General features: G+C 39.1%; 1 protein-coding gene across 2 annotated transcripts; it reads right to left on the reverse strand.

Annotated features, from left to right (window-relative positions):
- Positions 1 to 772: 772 nt before the first annotated feature.
- On the reverse strand, positions 773 to 14,353 carry LOC124643255 (E3 ubiquitin-protein ligase RNF113A). 2 transcript variants are annotated; one of them, XM_047182154.1, is made up of 8 exons: positions 14,081 to 14,339; positions 13,506 to 13,657; positions 12,332 to 12,484; positions 11,871 to 11,998; positions 11,675 to 11,736; positions 3,372 to 3,549; positions 1,637 to 1,660; positions 773 to 944 (listed from the first exon to the last, which is right to left on the reverse strand). In XM_047182154.1, exons 1-8 carry the CDS (start codon positions 14,172 to 14,174, stop codon positions 797 to 799), a joined length of 939 nt encoding a protein of 312 aa, XP_047038110.1. In that variant the 5' UTR covers positions 14,175 to 14,339; the 3' UTR covers positions 773 to 796. The 2 variants fall into 2 exon arrangements, with proteins under 2 accessions (XP_047038110.1, XP_047038109.1); XM_047182153.1 differs by lacking the exon at positions 773 to 944 and having other exon boundaries at positions 1,465 to 1,660; positions 14,081 to 14,353.
- Positions 14,354 to 18,897: the final 4,544 nt, after the last annotated feature.

Consider the following 18,897-nt stretch of genomic DNA (forward strand, 5'->3'; position numbering starts at 1 on the left):
TGTTTTTATTATATTTGAAAGTACAACTTCATACTACTTAGGCGTTTTAAATTCCTATGCAATTAGTTAATGACTACTTTTGTATTAGGTGATATTACATGTATATTTCAACACTAAACTAGGTATGTTTTATCTTAAACTATATAGTGGCTTCTAGACCGATTGACGGTCACGTCTACTGTTCTCTGAAGATCAGCCAGCTGCGCAGGACATACCTACTATAGTGCACGAGCATTTGCTTGGACACAGGTGCACTCACTATTCCTTCACTCTCATAGCGCGATGGGACGACAATCCGACACCACCGGAGAGAGATCAGGCGCAGGACCGACATTAACGTGCTCACTGATGCACGGGTGTATCAATCACCAACTTCTGCTTTGTGAAATCCACTAAGCTATTTCGACCCGACTAAAATATTGAGGCTTGCAGTTGAACCATCTTTTACGCAGTTTCAGCAGTGTTTGCCACACTCAGGATTAAGTTTAGGGTAAGGGTATTTGAAGTCATTTTATTTTTGTAGCATTAATATCTTGCATGATATCCTTGGCAGTCGTTACGGGTAGTCAGAAGCCAGTAAGTCTGACACCAAGGGGTATTGGGTTGCCCGAGTAACTGGGTTGAGGGGGTCAGATAGGGCAGTCGCTCCTTGTAAAGCTCTGGTACTCAGCAACATCCGGTTAGACTGGAAGCCGACCCCAACATAGTTGGGAAAAGGCTCGGGAGATGATGTAGTGTTTCTTATAATAAACTCACTAATAAAAACATCATATTTCTTTTGAAATCTCTTTATTAATCAATCATCGCCGCTGTCATCATCATCATCATCAGCGAGGCGCCTCGGCAGCTTGGCTTCCAACTCCTTGGCCGGGTTGAACATGCCACTAGTCTGCGCGTTACAAATGAAGCAACGACTCGACTTCTTGTAGTTTTCTAAAGCGCATTTCGCGTAAAAAATTGCTGTGACATATCTTGATCGCTACATAAATAAAAATTCTACCATTTCTACCATATAAATCTACCATGTATGACGTCACTACTTACCAAAAGAACTTACAATTACTACTAAGCTGCAAATGTGTCAAAAACTACCATTATCATACTACCATACCTACCATTAAAAACTATTAAATACCCCACTGCCAATATCAGAAAAACTATCAATCCTACCAACAGTAAAAACTACCATACCTACCATTAAAAAAGTGCCTACCAAATATCACACTGCTAATATTAGAAAAAAAAACTACCATTCTTACCATTATAAGACTTCTATACCTTACTTACGATTAAAATACAATACCTTTCAAATACCCCACTGCCAATATCAGAAAAATTACCATTTCTACCACCATGATCATAAACTCCACACACGAATGATACTTATAGACACAGCTCAATAGAATGTTGTGTGTTTCTAAGCTGTAACTAAATGGACAAATAATAAAAAAAACACCACACATATTTCTTTTGAAATCTCTTTATTAATCAATCATCGCCGCTGTCATCATCATCATCATCAGCGAGGCGCCTCGGCAGCTTGGCTTCCAACTCCTTGGCCGGGTTGAACATGCCACTAGTCTGCGCGTTACATATGAAGCAACGACTCGACTTCTTGTAGTTTTCTAAAGCGCATTTCTCGCAGAAATAGTGTTTGCATCTGGAAAAACATAAAAAATCTGTGTATATGTTAGATAGCTTCCCGTATGTGGAATAAAAGCGGTCTATATGTTATTCTGATTCACAATCAAAGTTTCTTCAGAATCCATTTCGTCGTGACAATTAATTTCATGAGAATAACACTGCCTGTCAAATATCTAACTGATATATCCAATATTATAAAAAAAAACTACCATTTCTACTACAATGACATAACTACGGTAGGATAAAACTACTAATATCACCGTATTTAAAAATGAAACGCTAGAGAAGCGAATATGGGACGAAAAGGACAATGCTCATGAAGTATGAGAAAAAAACCCAGGCCCGGCGCAAAAGAAATGTAACTCAAAATATAGGTAAAAATAAGTAATTAAATATTACATAGGGGGCATCATCGAAATCAGTGGCTATATGTGTGAAATTGCTATTCGAATTTTAACATCTGCGGTACATTGCTACTCAAGATTTTAGAGAATTATAGTGTTTTATGTCAATAGAATTTAGAGGGTACGATGGGGTTGATATATCCATGTGGATAAAACCCCGAATTAAATAAAGAAATGAAAAAAAAAAAGATTTTAGAGGTAACATAATGTATTAGTAAAAAAGGAACAGCAAACAGATACAGTTGTGGTTTAAGAGTGTACATAATGACATGTTTATAGCAACTTCTCCACTATTCTACCTACTTTTACTAGATAATAGGATGATAGAACTAAAACAGGATATGAATGTACTTTTCATTTTAATAATAACGCTTAAAAGTCATCGATTCTTTATTTCTAAAATGTTGCGGGATGCGCGAACTGTTCCTCATGTCTAGCCCACCCTAAGTAATGTAAAACGCTCATGACGCGATGACGTGGGCGCTGCAGCCTGTACTTCGGTATTGATTTATCTTTTTGGAGAAGCTTATTACTTGCCATATTACTTATTTGTTGTTTCAGATAACACTTTAATTAAACTATAAGCCCCAGCTGCTCATGTCACCCCTTTAAAAAATCAAATAGCAATTTCATACATTTAGCCATTGATTTCGATGATGCCTCCTATGCAGTATTTCATTACTTATTATTAGCTATAATTTGAGTTACTTTTCGTTTGCGCCGGGCTTGGGTTTTTTTTTGAGCATTGTCCTTTATACAATAATCTGATGACGATGAAGAGAAACACCACCCTCTTGGTGACGAAAGTACAGTAGCCTATGATACTACTAGACGCAGCTCCATAGGAACACCCATTCACTTATATAATTTCTACCATATCAATAAAATAATTTCTAACAGTTCTGCCATTTCTACTACCGAATTACTACCAATATAAACTAATTTTTACTTTATATATATTACAGCATAATTTCTCCATTTATGAATTTCTACCATATTAGAAAAAAAAACCGGCCAGGTGCGACTCGGAATCGCGCACGAAGGGTTCCGTACCATTATTTAGAAAATTAGCAAAAAAAAATCACGTTTGTTGTATGGGAGACCCCCAAAATATTTTTATATTCTAGTTTTCAGTATTGGTTGTTAAAGCGGCAACAGAAATACATCATCTGTGAAAATTTCAACTCTCTATCACGGTTCATAAGATACAGACAGACGGACGGACGAACAAAGGAGCGAAAACAATAGGGTCCCGTTTTACCCTTTGGGTACGGAACCCTAAAAAATCATGAGATTAAAAGGATAGTGATAAACCCCACTCACTTGGTAACCACAGGATCTGTGAAGCTATTCCTGCAGATGAAGCAACGGAAAGGTAACTCCTCATCGCTGGACACCTCGTAGTCGGAGTCGCCGGCAGCAGTACCACCTTCTGTCTCTTCGCGTTCCAGCTGCCAGCCATGCTTGTAGTCTGACCGGTCGTGGAGGAACTTGCACGAGTCTGGAATGGTCGAAAGGCTTTTAGGAATCCTTCAAGCATGATGTAGACAGATATAATCTCCATGTACACCAATTTTACATTTTCGATCTGAAATCTAGTTAAAGTAGGGGTCCGTTCAAACAGACCGGCTCGGAGAGCATCGGCGCGCATTTTTCTTTTCACACAGACCGGAGCCGATCGGCTGCGCGAACATTAAAGAGCATGCAATCGGAGTCAAACGTCAAGAAAAAGTATACAATCGGAGCCGGTCGGCTCCTCTTATTATTTCACACCGAGCTCCTTCGAGCATTCTTAATGACAAAAGCAGTGCACATCCAAAAATAAACCTTACTACAAATACTAAGTAATCGATTTTCAACGTGTTAAGAATTTGCTCTCCTCTCCGAGCCGGTCTGTCGGAACGGACCCTAGGTGACATAATGGGCGGTCTTCTCGCACACGGATAAAAAATAGCCTATCTTCCTTCATAGGCTTTTTATCTATGTGCCAAAGACTGTGCTGTGAAATGCTGTGTCCTTTCTTATCTGTCAAATAGACAGCAAGTAGTGGACGTAAGTGGCTCAACTTCATCTGGGTCATTAGTAAAAATGGGCGTGCCGCAGGGCTCAATTTTAGGTCCCTTTTTATTCTTAGCTTATATAAATGATCTCCCGTATATGATGTCTGTGATCTCTGATATTATTTTATTTGCTGATGACACTTCCCTTGTCTTCAAAATTAACAGAAAGGAATCTAGTCCTATAGACGTAAACGATAGCTTGGTTACTCTGAGCAAGTGGTTTGCCGCGAATAACTTGCTTCTTAATTCTTCCAAAACGAAATGCATTAAATTCTCTTTACCTAATGTAACACCAGTAGGGCTCAATATCGTTCTGGACGATAATAAATTAGATGTTATTAATCAAACCGTCTTCCTGGGCATCACCATTGACTCTAAATTGCAATGGGGTGCCCACATCTCAGCACTGTCAAAGAGGCTGAGTTCCGCAGCTTATGCAGTCAGAAAAATAAGACAGATTACTGACGTTGCTACTGCTAGGCTCGTGTATTTCGCTTACTTCCATTATATTATGTCCTATGGTATTTTACTGTGGGGGGCAGCGGCTGACGTAAACTCAATCTTCGTTCTCCAGAAAAGGGCAGTTCGTGCAATTTATGGCCTCGGCCCTCGCGAGTCATTAAGAGAATTATTTAAAGAAATTGACATACTGACACTACCTTCTCTTTATATACTAGAAAATATCATGTTCGTACGCAAAAACTTAAATCAATTTAGTGTTAAAAGCGATATACATTCCATTAATACAAGAAACAAACACAAGCTAGTAGTTCCGAGATACAGATTAACGAAATCAAATAAATCGTTTTTAGGGAATAGGCATGATGACAAATTTTTAAATTCCTTTGTATGATGTAGGTATACGTCTATTTTATATGAAAAATTATTAATTTTAAGAAAATGCGAAGTTTTTTTATCAAATAATTGCATTTTTCTCTGTCCACTTTGAATCCGGCGCGAAAACGCTTGTCAGTGTCATGTCGTCACTTGTGACGTCACGACTGAAATTACAAGACGCAAGTAAACAACGCTCGTGCAATAATTAAGTTTTTTGTGTTATTAAATATGAATTCGAAAGGGCATAGGTGTTGTGGGGTCCCCCAGTGTAAGAACACATCCAAAACAACTCCGGATAAGTTATTTGTATACGTTCCTCACAATAAAAAAATACGAAATAAGTGGCTTAAACTTGCAAGGCGAGATTCAAAAGCAATATTGCCCAGGGTACAACTTTATTTTTGTGAAGATCACCTTGATGTAAGTTATTACATAGTTCTCTAGATTCTAGCATAGTTTATAATGTAAATAACTATTTCGAGGTTAGGTTTCATCTCTCATTGTTTTTTAATTAAACTAGTATACTTACATGGAAGTTTTAACATTTCTAAATTCAGCTGAACAAAAATCTTTATTTGATGCCAAAAACTTTCCCAGCATTATGATATCAATTCTAGGCAAATTAGCGCTGTTTGCCTTGATAAATCCGGGCTCCATAACTCGTGTTATAAACAATTAATTAATTAAAAACAAAGATCGCAGTGGAAGTTCACAATAACGAAATGTGACGTTCGCGCGCTTTCGCGCGAGTTGTTTTGAGAAATGACGTCACGAGCTCTGATTGGTGTTCAAGATATCATGGCGGATTGCCTTATTTCGTAATTTTATTTTATAAAAATACATATTAATCACATTATTAATAAAGAAAACAATGCGCGTTTTATATTCCAAGCTTCAAGTTTAATTTAATAAATGTAGCTCTCTTCGTGCCGGGGATCGATGACTTTGAAATAAAATCCCGTTTTAAACACTTATTACAACTTTTATTTCAACAACTTTGGCTCGTTCGTTACACTCAGTACCGCGTGGTTGCCTCTAACACCGTTCATTCAGTCCCTCTCTCTCACTCCTTCGCTCACTCGCTCACGCCTCCCTCATATTCTGTCACGTTCCATTCCACTCGACATTCATTCCCACATTCGGCCGTCCTGCACTCATGTCTGTCCTCAGACATACACCAAATCTTATGTACTAACTAGACTAAAACATCATAATAACCACTACATAATTGAGTTAAATAAAATAAACTGGAACCATACTCTACAACAACCTAATACACATAACTACTTCCTACAAGACAATCTTGTTTCTGAATTTAAAACATACAACTCTACATTGGCAAAAACATTTAAATGTTACTTCGAACTTAATACAATTTATAGGTTTAGAAAACAAAATGTTTAGTTTTACATAGAAAAATAACATAGTAAATACTCTGGTACAGATAGCCCTACGCCATGGCACTGTGATAATGAACGAAAGTTAACCCCTCCTGAAATAAGAACTGCAATAATAACCTGCGGAGTAAGGTGACTGCTACTCCTCCAGCATCTCGGCGTCACCGTGTTGAGGCCATCTCTTCATTTGGTCAGCTGAACTGGATGAACGCTGGGGACCCTCTACAGAACTATCAAGTTTCTCTACGTCATAGCGATCCTTACGCTTGCATTTCACCACTCTATAAGGGCCTAGGTATTTAGGTTTCAGCTTCAACCCTGGACCGAACTGTGTTCTTTTAATCGCCACTAAATCACCTTCCTTATACTTTGAACTTTCCTTTCTCTTTCTATCATATTGTTTTTTATTTTCCTCTTGTATCTTTAGAATCTGTTCTTTGGCTTGCTGCCTTATCTTCTCTCTATTTTCATCATATTGTAGTGTATTTTCTTCCTGTAATAGTTGTAGAATTTCCAAATCTTCCTTACCCTTCATTTTTACTCCCATCAGTAGTTCAAATGGTGTTGTGTTTATGCTTCTCTGGAAAGTAGAGTTGAGTGCCCTCTGCACTTTGCTTACATGCTTGTACCATACTGCAGGATTCTCCAAACATAGTTTTGTTAAAACTGGAATAAGTATTCGATGTACTCTCTCCACTTGGCCATTACCACGTGGCACACCAGTAGTAATCTTTACATGAGATATCTTTTCTTCTTCACAATAACTCTTAAACTCATTACTTGTAAATGCCGTTCCCCGGTCTGTTATGAACCGCCGGGGGTTCCCAAATATTTGCTGATGAATCTGAATTTTCCTTAATGTCTCTGATGATGAAGTAGTTTTCGTGGGGAACAGCCATACGAACTTCGTAAACCCATCTATCACCGTGAGTATGTAGTTGTATTGCTTTCTTGTCTCTGTAAGTGGACCAATATGGTCTAAATGCAGGGTATCAAATGGAACACCTTCTTTCTCTATCGGATTCAAGAATCCTTCCTGTTTTCCTTCCTTCCTTGTTGCTAGTAGGCAAGGAATGCAACTCAATAAAAAATCCTGCATCTTCTTGTCCACATCTCTAATGTAATATTCCTTATTCAGTAACTCTTTCATCTTAGACTTTCCAAAGTGACCTTTGCTGTGTACTCTGTTAATAATTTCTTTCTCCAAACTTCTTGGCACTACAAACAGCTTCTGCTCAGTCTTATACAACACACCATTTTCTAACCAATAATCGTCGTATGGACTTCCTCCTCTCAAAATTTCCTTTATGGCTTTTATGCCATCATCTTGATCTTGTGCTTGGCGTAAACTCTCCTGCAGAGTAGTAACCACTGCCACTGTTGGTATGCGGCTCAAAGCATCTGCATGCTGCATCCTGGAGCCCGCTCTGTGCTCCACTTCGAAATCATATTCACTGAGCATGAGGACCCACCTGGCTACCTTGGCTGACAAGTCTTTCTTCTTAAGTGTTAATTCAAAAGCCTTACAGTCTGTGACTATTTTAAATGGAATACCATAAAGGTAGTGCCTGAACTTCCTGATACCTTCTATGATGGCTAGTGCTTCCAATTCGTAGCTTGAGTACCGGCTCTGAATGTCAGTTGTCTTCTTACTCATGTAATGTACTGGGTGTAAGCCTGACCCTGGATGGTGTTGCATGAGTATTGCAGCCAATGCTACACCTGAGGCATCGGTGTGCAATTCAGTCTTCAACTTCGGATTGAAAATCTTCAGAACAGGTCCGCTAGCTAATTTATTCTTCAGTGTCTCAAAAGCTTTTCTTTCCTTATCCTCAAATATGAACTCTGTATTCTTCTTTAATAAATCAGTCAATGGCTTCGCCACAGAAGCATAATTTTCAATGTACTTCCTGAAATAGCTTGTCAATCCAACAAAACTGTGCAAGTGCTTGAGGGTTCTTGGCTCAGGGTACCTTATGACTGCATCCACCTTATCTGTACTCGGCCGTACTTCTCCATCCTTCACCCTGTGGCCCAAGTACTCAACTTCACGCTGCAGTAGGTTCGCTTTTTTCCAATTAATCTCCAAGCCATAATGTGCTGCGACTTCTAGCACTTGCTTCAACCTCGATACAGCCTGAACTTCATCCAAGGCTGGAATTATAATGTCATCGATAAATATGATTAACACTCCTTGGGAAATCAAATTTCTAAAGATTATACTCACAAATCTCATAAAAGTTTTGGGACAGGTGGACAAACCAAACGGGGCACGGAGAAATTCAAACTGCCCGTGGTGAGTGACAAATGATGTGTACTTAATAGACTCCTCGCTGACCTTCAAATGAAAGAACCCACTTTTCAAATCAAGTACACTGAATACCTTAGCTTCCTGCAATTTGTCAATCAGATCATGGATTACGGGAAGTGGAAATTCATCCTTAACTATTTTCTTGTTGACCTGCCTATAGTCCACACAGACCCTAGTCGAACCATCTTTCTTCTTTACCAGCACTAAAGGACTGGAGTAATCTGAGAAACTCACCCTCACGATGCCTTTATCAAGCCATTCCTCGATTTGATCTTCCACTACCTGTTGCTCCATAAGTGACAGTCGTCTGGGTCGCTGTCGCACTGGGATGTCATCCTTCAATACAATTTGAAGTTGGATCGGGGCCTCTTCCTTATACAATGGCTTATACTCCTCAACACATTGCATAACCTCACTCCTTACTGCTGGATCTTGAATGTGATCAACATTGACTGCTACACATCCTGGAAAACAATCAATTTGACCAACCCATTCACAACAACCAATGGGAAAAAACCTAATACCCCCTTCATTCATTACCACAGTAACACGACCCAGGAACTCTTGACCTATTATTACGTCGTAGGGCATCACCTCTGGTGGAACTAAATGAAAAACTACACCATTAAAACACTGATTATCAATCTCAAGTCCAACAGAGACGCTGCCCCTTGATTGTATTTCACTACGGCCTAATCCAGACATCGTTAACGTTTCACTCGCCACTTCGGCGTTCAACATAGGTAAATACAACAAAGATAATAGGTTCACATCACTACCTGAATCTACGAGAGCATTTAAAACTGTATTATTAATTTTAATGTCTTTTACCGGCTTCCGAACACATTTGTTTACATGCGTGATGTTAACGTTTCGATCTTCGTAACTCGTAGCTGTCACATTTACAGTGTTGACATCTGTCAATGTCAGTGACGTTTCATTGTCTATGACCGCGCGGACAGCCTCGTTTCCGCTTACTTCGTTCACCGTTCCGAACATAGCCGCGGGTCGCTTGGGTCCCAACTTTCCGGCCTCCCCGGAACCGGAAGCCCCGCCTCCTCGGCCGCCGTGAGCGCCGCTGCCGCCTGCGCCCGCCATCTTGGCGCCTGAATGACCCGATGCCGATGCTGTAGCCGTAGATCTCATCGGATTTACGGGACACTGGTTACGAATGTGACCGAACTGATTACACCCAAAACACTTCAATCCGTTTTTACACACACCCGCTTCATGTCCCATGTCACCACAGCTATAGCACCGCCTCGCCGATCCCGATGCTGCCGAGGACGCCTCCGCCGACCTCGCATGACCTTTTAACCTCTCGGTTCTCTTTTCTCGCTCCCTGGTTTTGGACTTCATTTTCTCATAGAAAGCCAGCTTTTCCTTCAATGCTGGAAACGTGGTCACGCCGTACAGAATCACCTTATTGCTCTCGTAATCGTCGATGCCATCCACGATGTACTGTATCGCGATGTAGTCGGGAAATTTCGCACGCCGCGCTAGCTCTTTCATATGCAACATGTACTGATAATACGTCTCGCCTTTTAATTTCTTGCGTGCCGCCATTAGCTCGTGCATTTCCTTGACGTTCGCGGTGTCTGGAAATTCCTTCACAAGCGCAGCCTTGAGATCGCCGTAGGTTTTGAATGCCTTCTCGGATTTTAACCATAGCTCAGCCGTCCCGGTGAGTGACCGGCGAGCTACGATCAAAGTTTGTTGCGGCGTCCACTGAAATATCTCAGCGTTATCCTCGATGTCTTGAGCCCACTTACTCGACGAGTAAGATTTGTCGTCTCCGCTGAACTTCTCGATGAGCCCCTCTGTGAGCCCGAACGCCACCGGCGCCGCTGCAGTCGTAATCGTCGTTGATTTCGATTCCATCGTGCTCCGTAACTTCGTAATTCAAATTTAATGGCCGCCGCGTCGCGCCGGCCGGTGCGTCGTAGAAAACTTCGTGGAAATTCGTCGTTGATCGATCCCGGACGAGCCCCCAAAATCTGTAGCTCTCTTCGTGCCGGGGATCGATGACTTTGAAATAAAATCCCGTTTTAAACACTTATTACAACTTTTATTTCAACAACTTTGGCTCGTTCGTTACACTCAGTACCGCGTGGTTGCCTCTAACACCGTTCATTCAGTCCCTCTCTCTCACTCCTTCGCTCACTCGCTCACGCCTCCCTCATATTCTGTCACGTTCCATTCCACTCGACATTCATTCCCACATAAATATATTATTTTAATGATTTTTGATTACTGTCATCATGCCTATTGTGTCCGTTTTTACAACAAGCTGCCTAAGTGTATAACCGATCTCACGGATATAAAATTTAAGAACACTGTAAAATCCACCCTAATTAAAAAAGCTTATTATAAAATTCAAGACTTTGTTGACGATAAAGATATTATATGGCGATAACTCATCTCTCCATGTGTGTCTTCCCTGGCAATTAAACGACTTTTCTTCTCCCTTTGCATTGTATAGATTTACAGTTTAACTTTCTTGCATTGTATAATTCTGTGAGCTTACTATTGTTATGTAATAGACTGTTTGTACTGTGACTATATTACTTTTTAAAAAGAGTGTCTATGGAGTTTCTTGCCAGCTCTTCTCCATGAGACCAACTTTTTGGAACCGTGCAACTAATGTGACGTTTCATAGGTGCCTGCAAAGGCCTATGTGAAATAAAAAGATTTTGATTTTGATTTTTGATTTTGCTACAAATTGAGACACGACTCGTTAAGTTGCTTTGACATGAAAGCGCGAGAGACATAACAGAGATGCTTCTATCATCATCATCAGCCTATCGCAGTCCACTGCTGGACATAGGCCTCTCTAAGTGCACGCCACTGAGATCGATTTTCGGCTGCTCGCATCCAGCTCCTGCCAGCCGTCTTGCGCAAGTCATCACTCCACCGTGCCTGAGGACGTCCTACACTACGTTTGCCGAGGCGTGGTCTCCACTCTAGAACTCGTTTACCCCAACGGTTATCGATGCTATATTTGTAATTAATCGCACCGACCTCCAAAACCACAGAATCCAGTTTCTTTGTAATCTTTGCAAATGTCTGGTTGATAGTCCCATCTGTGGAAAAAAACAAAATATATAATGTTACTTTTTACCCACGTGCTGGTGAAACCGTGGCCGGAAGCTATTCGTTCATACATTAGCTAATAACTTATCTAAAACATTGTAGAAAGGCAGAAATACTTCCATACCTGACGGTAGCCCTAAGATTGGCCGGAGCTCTGATGGGCCCCTTCCTCACGAGTCCTGAGCTCGCGTTACCGGCTGCCGTGTCACGCTTCTTGTAATACTGAGCGTAGTTATTCATGCCGCGGTATACCTGCAATTTTATAAACAAATTGTATTAATTATTTCAAATCAAATCAATGTATATCTAAGCATTTCTTAGACACCAATGACTGTGTTTCGGACGGCACGTTACACTGTAGGTACCGGCTGTTATTGAACATCCTTGACAATCGTTACGGGTAGTCAGAAGCCAGTAGGTCTGACACCAGTCTAACCAAGGGGTATTGGGTTGTCCGGGTAACTGGGTTGGGGGGTCAGATCGGGCAGTCGCTCCTTGTAAAGCACTGGTACTCAGCTGAATCCGGTTAGACTGGAAGTCAACCCCAACATAGTTGGGAAAAAGGCTCGGAGGATGGTGACATACCTTATCATCAGCCTGTCCTTGTAATTCTTCGTTAATCTTCTGTGCCTTCTCGAATATAGCCTGTGCATCTCGATCGCGTTCCGTGTCTAGCTCGTAGGTAGCTGTGGCGTTCTCTCTCTGCTGTTGTACCGATAGTGTTGTCCTTTGTTTTGTCTGAAAAACATTAGAGAAAGAAACTTAAGAACAACTTCAAACTAGTATTGTAACTAGTAGTAATGTCATCAGATCTATGAATTAAACAAGGTATACAAAGGGTTTCAGTTGTCAATTTTGAGTATTTATATCGGGTGTGTCGTTCACAATCACATTAAATGAAATGCGTTACTATACTGGTTAATATATGTCGATTAACACAAATAAAAAAGAAAAATACATAAAAATAATAAATAAAATTTTTCAAACAAAGTAAATAGGATAAAAATGTGCGAAAATTAGAACACCATATAAAACTCAGTCATAATAAACAACTGAAATTCTCCCTAGAAAACTGACAGCTGTCAACTGATCAAAACATTGGATGCTCCTAACTTTATCTCTGCTTTACACATGATGTTGTAAATTATAAAAACGAAAAATTACTCCCGTGGTTAAACCACTGAATGGATTAGATTATTTTTTTTACAATTCGCCACAGAATATCATAAAGTATATATGATAGGATTTAATGTGATTGTGAACGACACACCCGTTATAATGATTATGTTTGATGGCTGGGGCCTACTTCAAATTTAAGCATCATTTGATATAAATATTTTCTATTTAAGTTAATATGTACTTAATATACACAATATACTATATATATTTCAAACTCCTACAAACAAAAACAACCAAAAAATTGTGTTTGTTATACTTATTATTATTTTTAATACTGGAAACTATGTCAGTAACAATAATACATCATGTGCATGTTCAAAGATCTAAGTACCACGGCTTGTTAGAGCCTGGTGACAAACGGACAGCAAAGTCTTAGTTAGAGTCCTGTGTTACCCTTGGTTACAGCCTGTAAAAAGAGACTTGTTTTTGTGAACTGAAATATAATCATCGGCAAGGATATTGAGCCCTGACCTTCACCTAGAAGTGGTTTATTGCCTTATGTGTACAGTGCGCAAAGCGATCCCCGATCTTCCGCCGAGAGCTCATTATCCGTGAAGATAACTATAATATTCTCACTAACTTTCTCATCATTGCTGCTGTCACTGTCAACTGTATCTTCAATCTGTGGTTTACTTCTCTTTGTGTCGGTCTTCTGAATATTAGGGTTGTCCTTCTGTGGTCTTTTGGTTGGCAACACCACTGTCTGTTCATCTGAGTCTGAACTGTTTTTCTCTGTAATTAAAAATTAACTTAATTATTTACTAGTTGTGACATTGTCAGAATTTTAAGGTACAAATATTATAATATTGAAGCCCTAAGACGACTCACTGACCAACGGTTTGTTTTTAAGTAGTACATGGATAGATTGATAGATAGTGAGTTTGTTTTCTTACTTAGGAACTCTGGCAAGATTTAATTTTTTTTTAAGAATTAACAGGCAAAGTATACCCACTGAATGAGTGTTCATTTCACCACTAGCATTATAAAAAGTATGCAGTTAATATGATGAGTATTTATAAGAGTACATAAGAAACAAATGCAAATAACAAAATGCTATTTATAACAAAGACCCTAACATAACCTAAAAACAAACCAAGATTTCTCAGCATATTTAACCATTTACTGAAATATTATGTACAATATTACATATATTACCTTCTGAACTAGATTGTTTACGTTTTCTGCCGCCTTTATTTCTTATATTACGCTTTTTAAACGTAGATGGAACTTCAACTTCTACATCCGACATTTTTTATTGTTTATGCTTAAGTTTTACACTATTCACTAGTTATTCAATATGTTTTACACTTAGAGTAAGTTGTACTGTGGTTTTAAACACTATTTTATTACTTTAAGTAAAGGAAAAACTGAAAATCGAATTAATTTAACAATTGTTTACAAATTACAAAGTGACGCGCACAGAGGTGACGCGGTTACAGTGCCATGACATAAGAAGCGTGAAATGTCAAAATGACAGCTGTCACTGTCACCAATCAATAATGCGTTTGGATACGTAGACTGAAACTATGTTTATTTACACAAAAGATTTGTTCTTCAGCTTTATACATTTTAAACAAATTAGGGTCGTTATGACTGTAAAAAAACATTTGATTATCTTTTGTTAATTAATACCTAGAATACCAAGTTTATTTTGAAAGAAAAAAAAGAACTCAAGTTAAATTCTGACAATGAGTATTCCGTGACTATCCCCAGGCTTCAGCAAAGTTTTCTGTCTGTTTGTTAGTAGCCCGTTTGCTACTTTAAAAATATCTGATAAGCCATTTATCAATAGACATGGGTATTCTATGCCGTGCGTCGCCAAAAATCATCATACAACTATGAACTGGAATCGAAGTTAGAAGAAATAATTCTTACTTTTTTTGCTTCTCACCGTGATAATAGCTATTTAAAAGTCAAGCAATCTAATGTTATTTATGTCTTTGTGTTGAGACATCATTACGAAGACATAATAAAGTCTTGGAGGTGTGTCGCATTATGTGCTACAACGAAATTAATCCTTCTTATCTAATCTTAATAATACAAGTAATGAAAAACAAGCGAAAACAATGAACAGTGGATGGCAAAGGTGAAGAATTTATTTATTAACTCTTTTTCCTTTTTATCGATACCTACCTAATAAAAATATCATAACACTAAAAAGCTGAAGAGAGAAAAGTAATCAGAAGCCAGAAAGTCTGGTATCGGATTGTCCAGGTGACTGGGTTAAGGAGGTCTATGTAAAGTGTTGATAGGTACTGGACGCCATAGATTCCCAGACCCCCTCCACTCAGGCGAAGTCGGAGTGCCACAGGGCCTTTTTAGTGGGTATACCGGGAACGTCTTTACCGGGGAGTCCCACATACCCCTCTCCCGTCCCCCGACGGGAAGGGGATGCGTAATAGCATTTTAGCCCAGCGATGACAAAAAAAGGGTACCTACTCAGTTGTATCCTGTTCGACTGGAACCGACCACAACATAGTGGGGAGAAAGGTAGTCAGATGGTGTAGATTTTTTTGTTTGCTTAACACAAACTCTTCAGTGTTTTACTTGGAGCTACTGCGTACCTGACTTCCTCAATGTAAGTACTTAAATAAGATATTTGTTCTCGAAGTGGGTTGCTGATTCAGGAGTCTGAAGTGTCTGACCTATACGTTATCAGGCAATAGTCCTATTATCCTTGTACATCCTTGTAATAGTACTTAGTAGTAGTGAAAAAAAGTCGTGGTGGCCTAGTGGGGAAAGAACCAACCTCTCGAGTATGAGGGCGTGGGTTCGATTCCAGGATAGGCAAGTACCAATGTAACTTTTCTAAGTTTGTATGTATTTTCTAAGTATATCTTAGACACCAATCTATACTATATAATATTATAAAGAAGAAAACTTTGTTTGTTTGGTTGTAATGAATAGGCTCAAAAACTACTGGATCTTCTTTCTCCTGCCCTGTTCCCAAATATTACTTGGGGTCGGCGCAATATGTCATTTTCTTCCATTTTCCCCTGTCACTCGTCATACTGACACTCACTCCCTTCCTATTCATATCATCTTTCAGGCAATCCATCCATCTTTTCTTAGGTCTTCCTCTTCCTCTCCATCCATCTACATTCATACTTAGCACACACTTTGTTGCATGCGTATCATCCCTCCTCATTACATGTCCATACCACGACAATCTTCTACTTCTCATCTTTTCTGTAACTGGCGCTACTTTCAGACTTCCTCTAATGTAATCAAACTACTGGATCGATTTTAAAAATTCTTTCGCCATTGGAATGCTTCATTATCTGCGAGTAACATAGGGTATATTTTATCCCGGTACGGGCAGTAGTTCCCACGGGACGCGGGTGAAACCGCGGGAAAACGGCTAGTGGCTGATAAAAAGGTAAAGGAAAACATCTTGAGGAAACCTGGACTATAAAGTCTGAAATCACCAACCCGCATTGAGCAAGCGCGGTGATTAATGCTCAATCCTTCTCCGTGTGAGAGGAGGCCGCAGCCCAGCAGTGGGACGATAAAAAAAGGCTGTAACAGTCCTAGTAATAAATCTTTATCATAGAGAAGATCGTGGCTAAGTAACAGCCGCACGGGTCTATCAATCATACCTATGTTTAAGCAACGCTTGAAGGTAATCACTTTGTTTGTCTTGTCAAGTTCCTCCGTGTTTCGGAAGGCACGTTAAATTGGTAGGTCCCGGCTGTCATTACACTAGAAGCTAGAAAGTTTGACAGCCAGTCTTACGAAGACGTAACAGGGTAACCGGGTTGAGGGGGTCAGATAGGCAGTCGCTCCTTGTAAGGCACTGATACTCAGCTGCATCCGATTAGACTGGAAGCCGACCCCAACATAGTTGGGAAAAGGCTCGGGAGATGGTGATCCTATTAATGTTATATTGCGAATGATTTTAAGGATAAATTAATAATTGGGTGACTAATTAATATGATTTCACTTCAGTAGTTTCCAACTTAGGTACATGTATTTTCCAAACCTCAAAATATACTTAATCCAGTGGAAAAAAACGCCATTACAGCTGTGATAAAATTATAGATCTTGTAAAGTATATTTTTTATTAGTAAAAGATAGCAATCTTTCTATGAAGATGCCGCAAAAATACGAAGGTACTTCAATAATGGATAATCACCGATCAATACCTATGATATAATTTATGTATTCTCGAAGATACGTCACTTGAAGAAATAGGTACAGACTTTACCGACATATGCGTTTATGATAACATCTGTGATTTTAGGGTTCTAAACGTGACCCTACTAAGATTTCTTTGTTGTCTGTCCGTCTGTCACCAGGCATGCATCAGGTATTTCTGGTAGACGCTATGCAATTACATTTAGTAAGTATTTTAGGGGGCTCCCATACAAAAATATATTTTTTTGCATGTTTTATTGATAGTTGGTATTTAGTTCGATTCCAGGTCAGGCAAGTAGGTACCAATGCAATTTTTCTAAGTTTTGCATGTACTTTCTAAGTATATCTTGGACACCAATGGCTGATAAAAAGGTGAAGGAAAACATCTTGAGGAAACCTGGACTATTAGTCTGAAATCACCAACCCGCATTGAGCAAGCGCTTCTCCGTGTGAGAGGAGGCCGCAGCCCAGCAGTGGGACGATACAAAGGCTGTAACAGTAACAGTTTTATTGATAATGGTGAGAAACCATTTGGCCGGGTTTTATTGAAGGGGAAATTAAATAAGGTAGTATGATGGTAGTATGTCCGTTTGTTGTCTATCACAGTCAAACGGTGCGTAACTTTGGGATAGTCGAATTTTGGTCGAAAGAACAGACATGTAGGTACCAATCTGACGAGATCCTAAGCCAAAGTACGAGTAACACCATAGGAAAAACTTAGTTTATCAGAAATTGATGACTATCTAAGATTTTTATCACATTATCGGAATAATAATGGTAAGTATTGTTCACTAGTCAATGAAATGTTTTGTTTAATTAAATATACTTTTAACTTATTTTGTACGTTCTACAAGTGCTTGAGTTCTGAAATACTATTGTCTAGTTGTGGATATGCTTGCAAAATTATAGGAAAACATTCTTAGGAAGTTTAAAGACCTATTTAGTAATCAAAAATATTTTTATAGCCTTTTATAAATAAGTAGCAGAGTTACTTAATTAATCCAATCTTAAATAATAACTATCTACTATTATATCTAATACCTACATGCGAGAGTTACTCTGTCCTCCACGTTTTCACGACAACTGAACCGCTTTATGTGAAATACTAGCTGGTGCCCGCGACTTCGTCTGCGCAGGTTTAGTATTTCGAACAATATGTTTACAAATTGTAGCCTATGTGTTATTCTGATGTATAAGCTATATTATTGTAAAGTTTCATTAAAATCCATTCAGTAGTTTTTGCGTGAAAGAGTAACAAACATCCATACATCCATACATACAAACTTTCGCGTTTATAATATTAGTAGGATTCAGATATTCTAGAGCCCAAGAAAGAACATAGTAAGGCTTATTTTTATCAGAGTGCAAGAAATACCAAGTTCTCTCGAGACGCGGGTGAAACCACCGAGAACAGCTAAGTAGCAATAACTAATTAGGTAGGTACATACCTAATTTTGGGAAATAAAAAGACGATTTTTTTTTAAATTGCTTTTTTGTAGATAGGTTAAAGTCGATCATTTCATAATAAACAAAAATAACAGACCGGATGATGACGACTGATATAACAAAATGAATTGAAGCCATCTTAGATATTATCAGAAATCAGATAAATCTTATTGTTTATTAACGTGACTATTAATTGAATGGCTTATTGATTATTTTGCTAAACAAGTAAATGATAAAAGTTTCCGTTAACCTCTGAAAGACATTTGATTTTGGCTTTACCTTTTCCCAACTATGTTGGGTTCGGCTTCCAGTTTAACCGGACGCAGCTGAGCACCAGTGTCCTACAAGGAGCGACTGCCTGTCTGATCTCCTCAACCCAGTTACCCGGG

Source organism: Helicoverpa zea, chromosome 27 (assembly GCF_022581195.2).
Source record: "Helicoverpa zea isolate HzStark_Cry1AcR chromosome 27, ilHelZeax1.1, whole genome shotgun sequence".
In the NCBI taxonomy this organism is placed as follows: domain Eukaryota; kingdom Metazoa; phylum Arthropoda; class Insecta; order Lepidoptera; family Noctuidae; genus Helicoverpa; species Helicoverpa zea.

Coding starts and splice junctions, on each gene's coding strand:
- LOC124643255 (XM_047182154.1), bottom strand. CDS start 14,174: ATGTCGGATGTAGAAGTTGAAGTTCCATCTACGTTTAAAAAGCGTAAT. Junction 12,485..13,505: donor ACAGCAGCAATGATGAGAAA/GTTAGTGAGAAT, acceptor AATGTTTTTCAG/ACAAAACAAAGGACAACACT. Junction 11,999..12,331: donor AAGGACAGGCTGATGATAAG/GTATGTCACCAT, acceptor ATAAAATTGCAG/GTATACCGCGGCATGAATAA.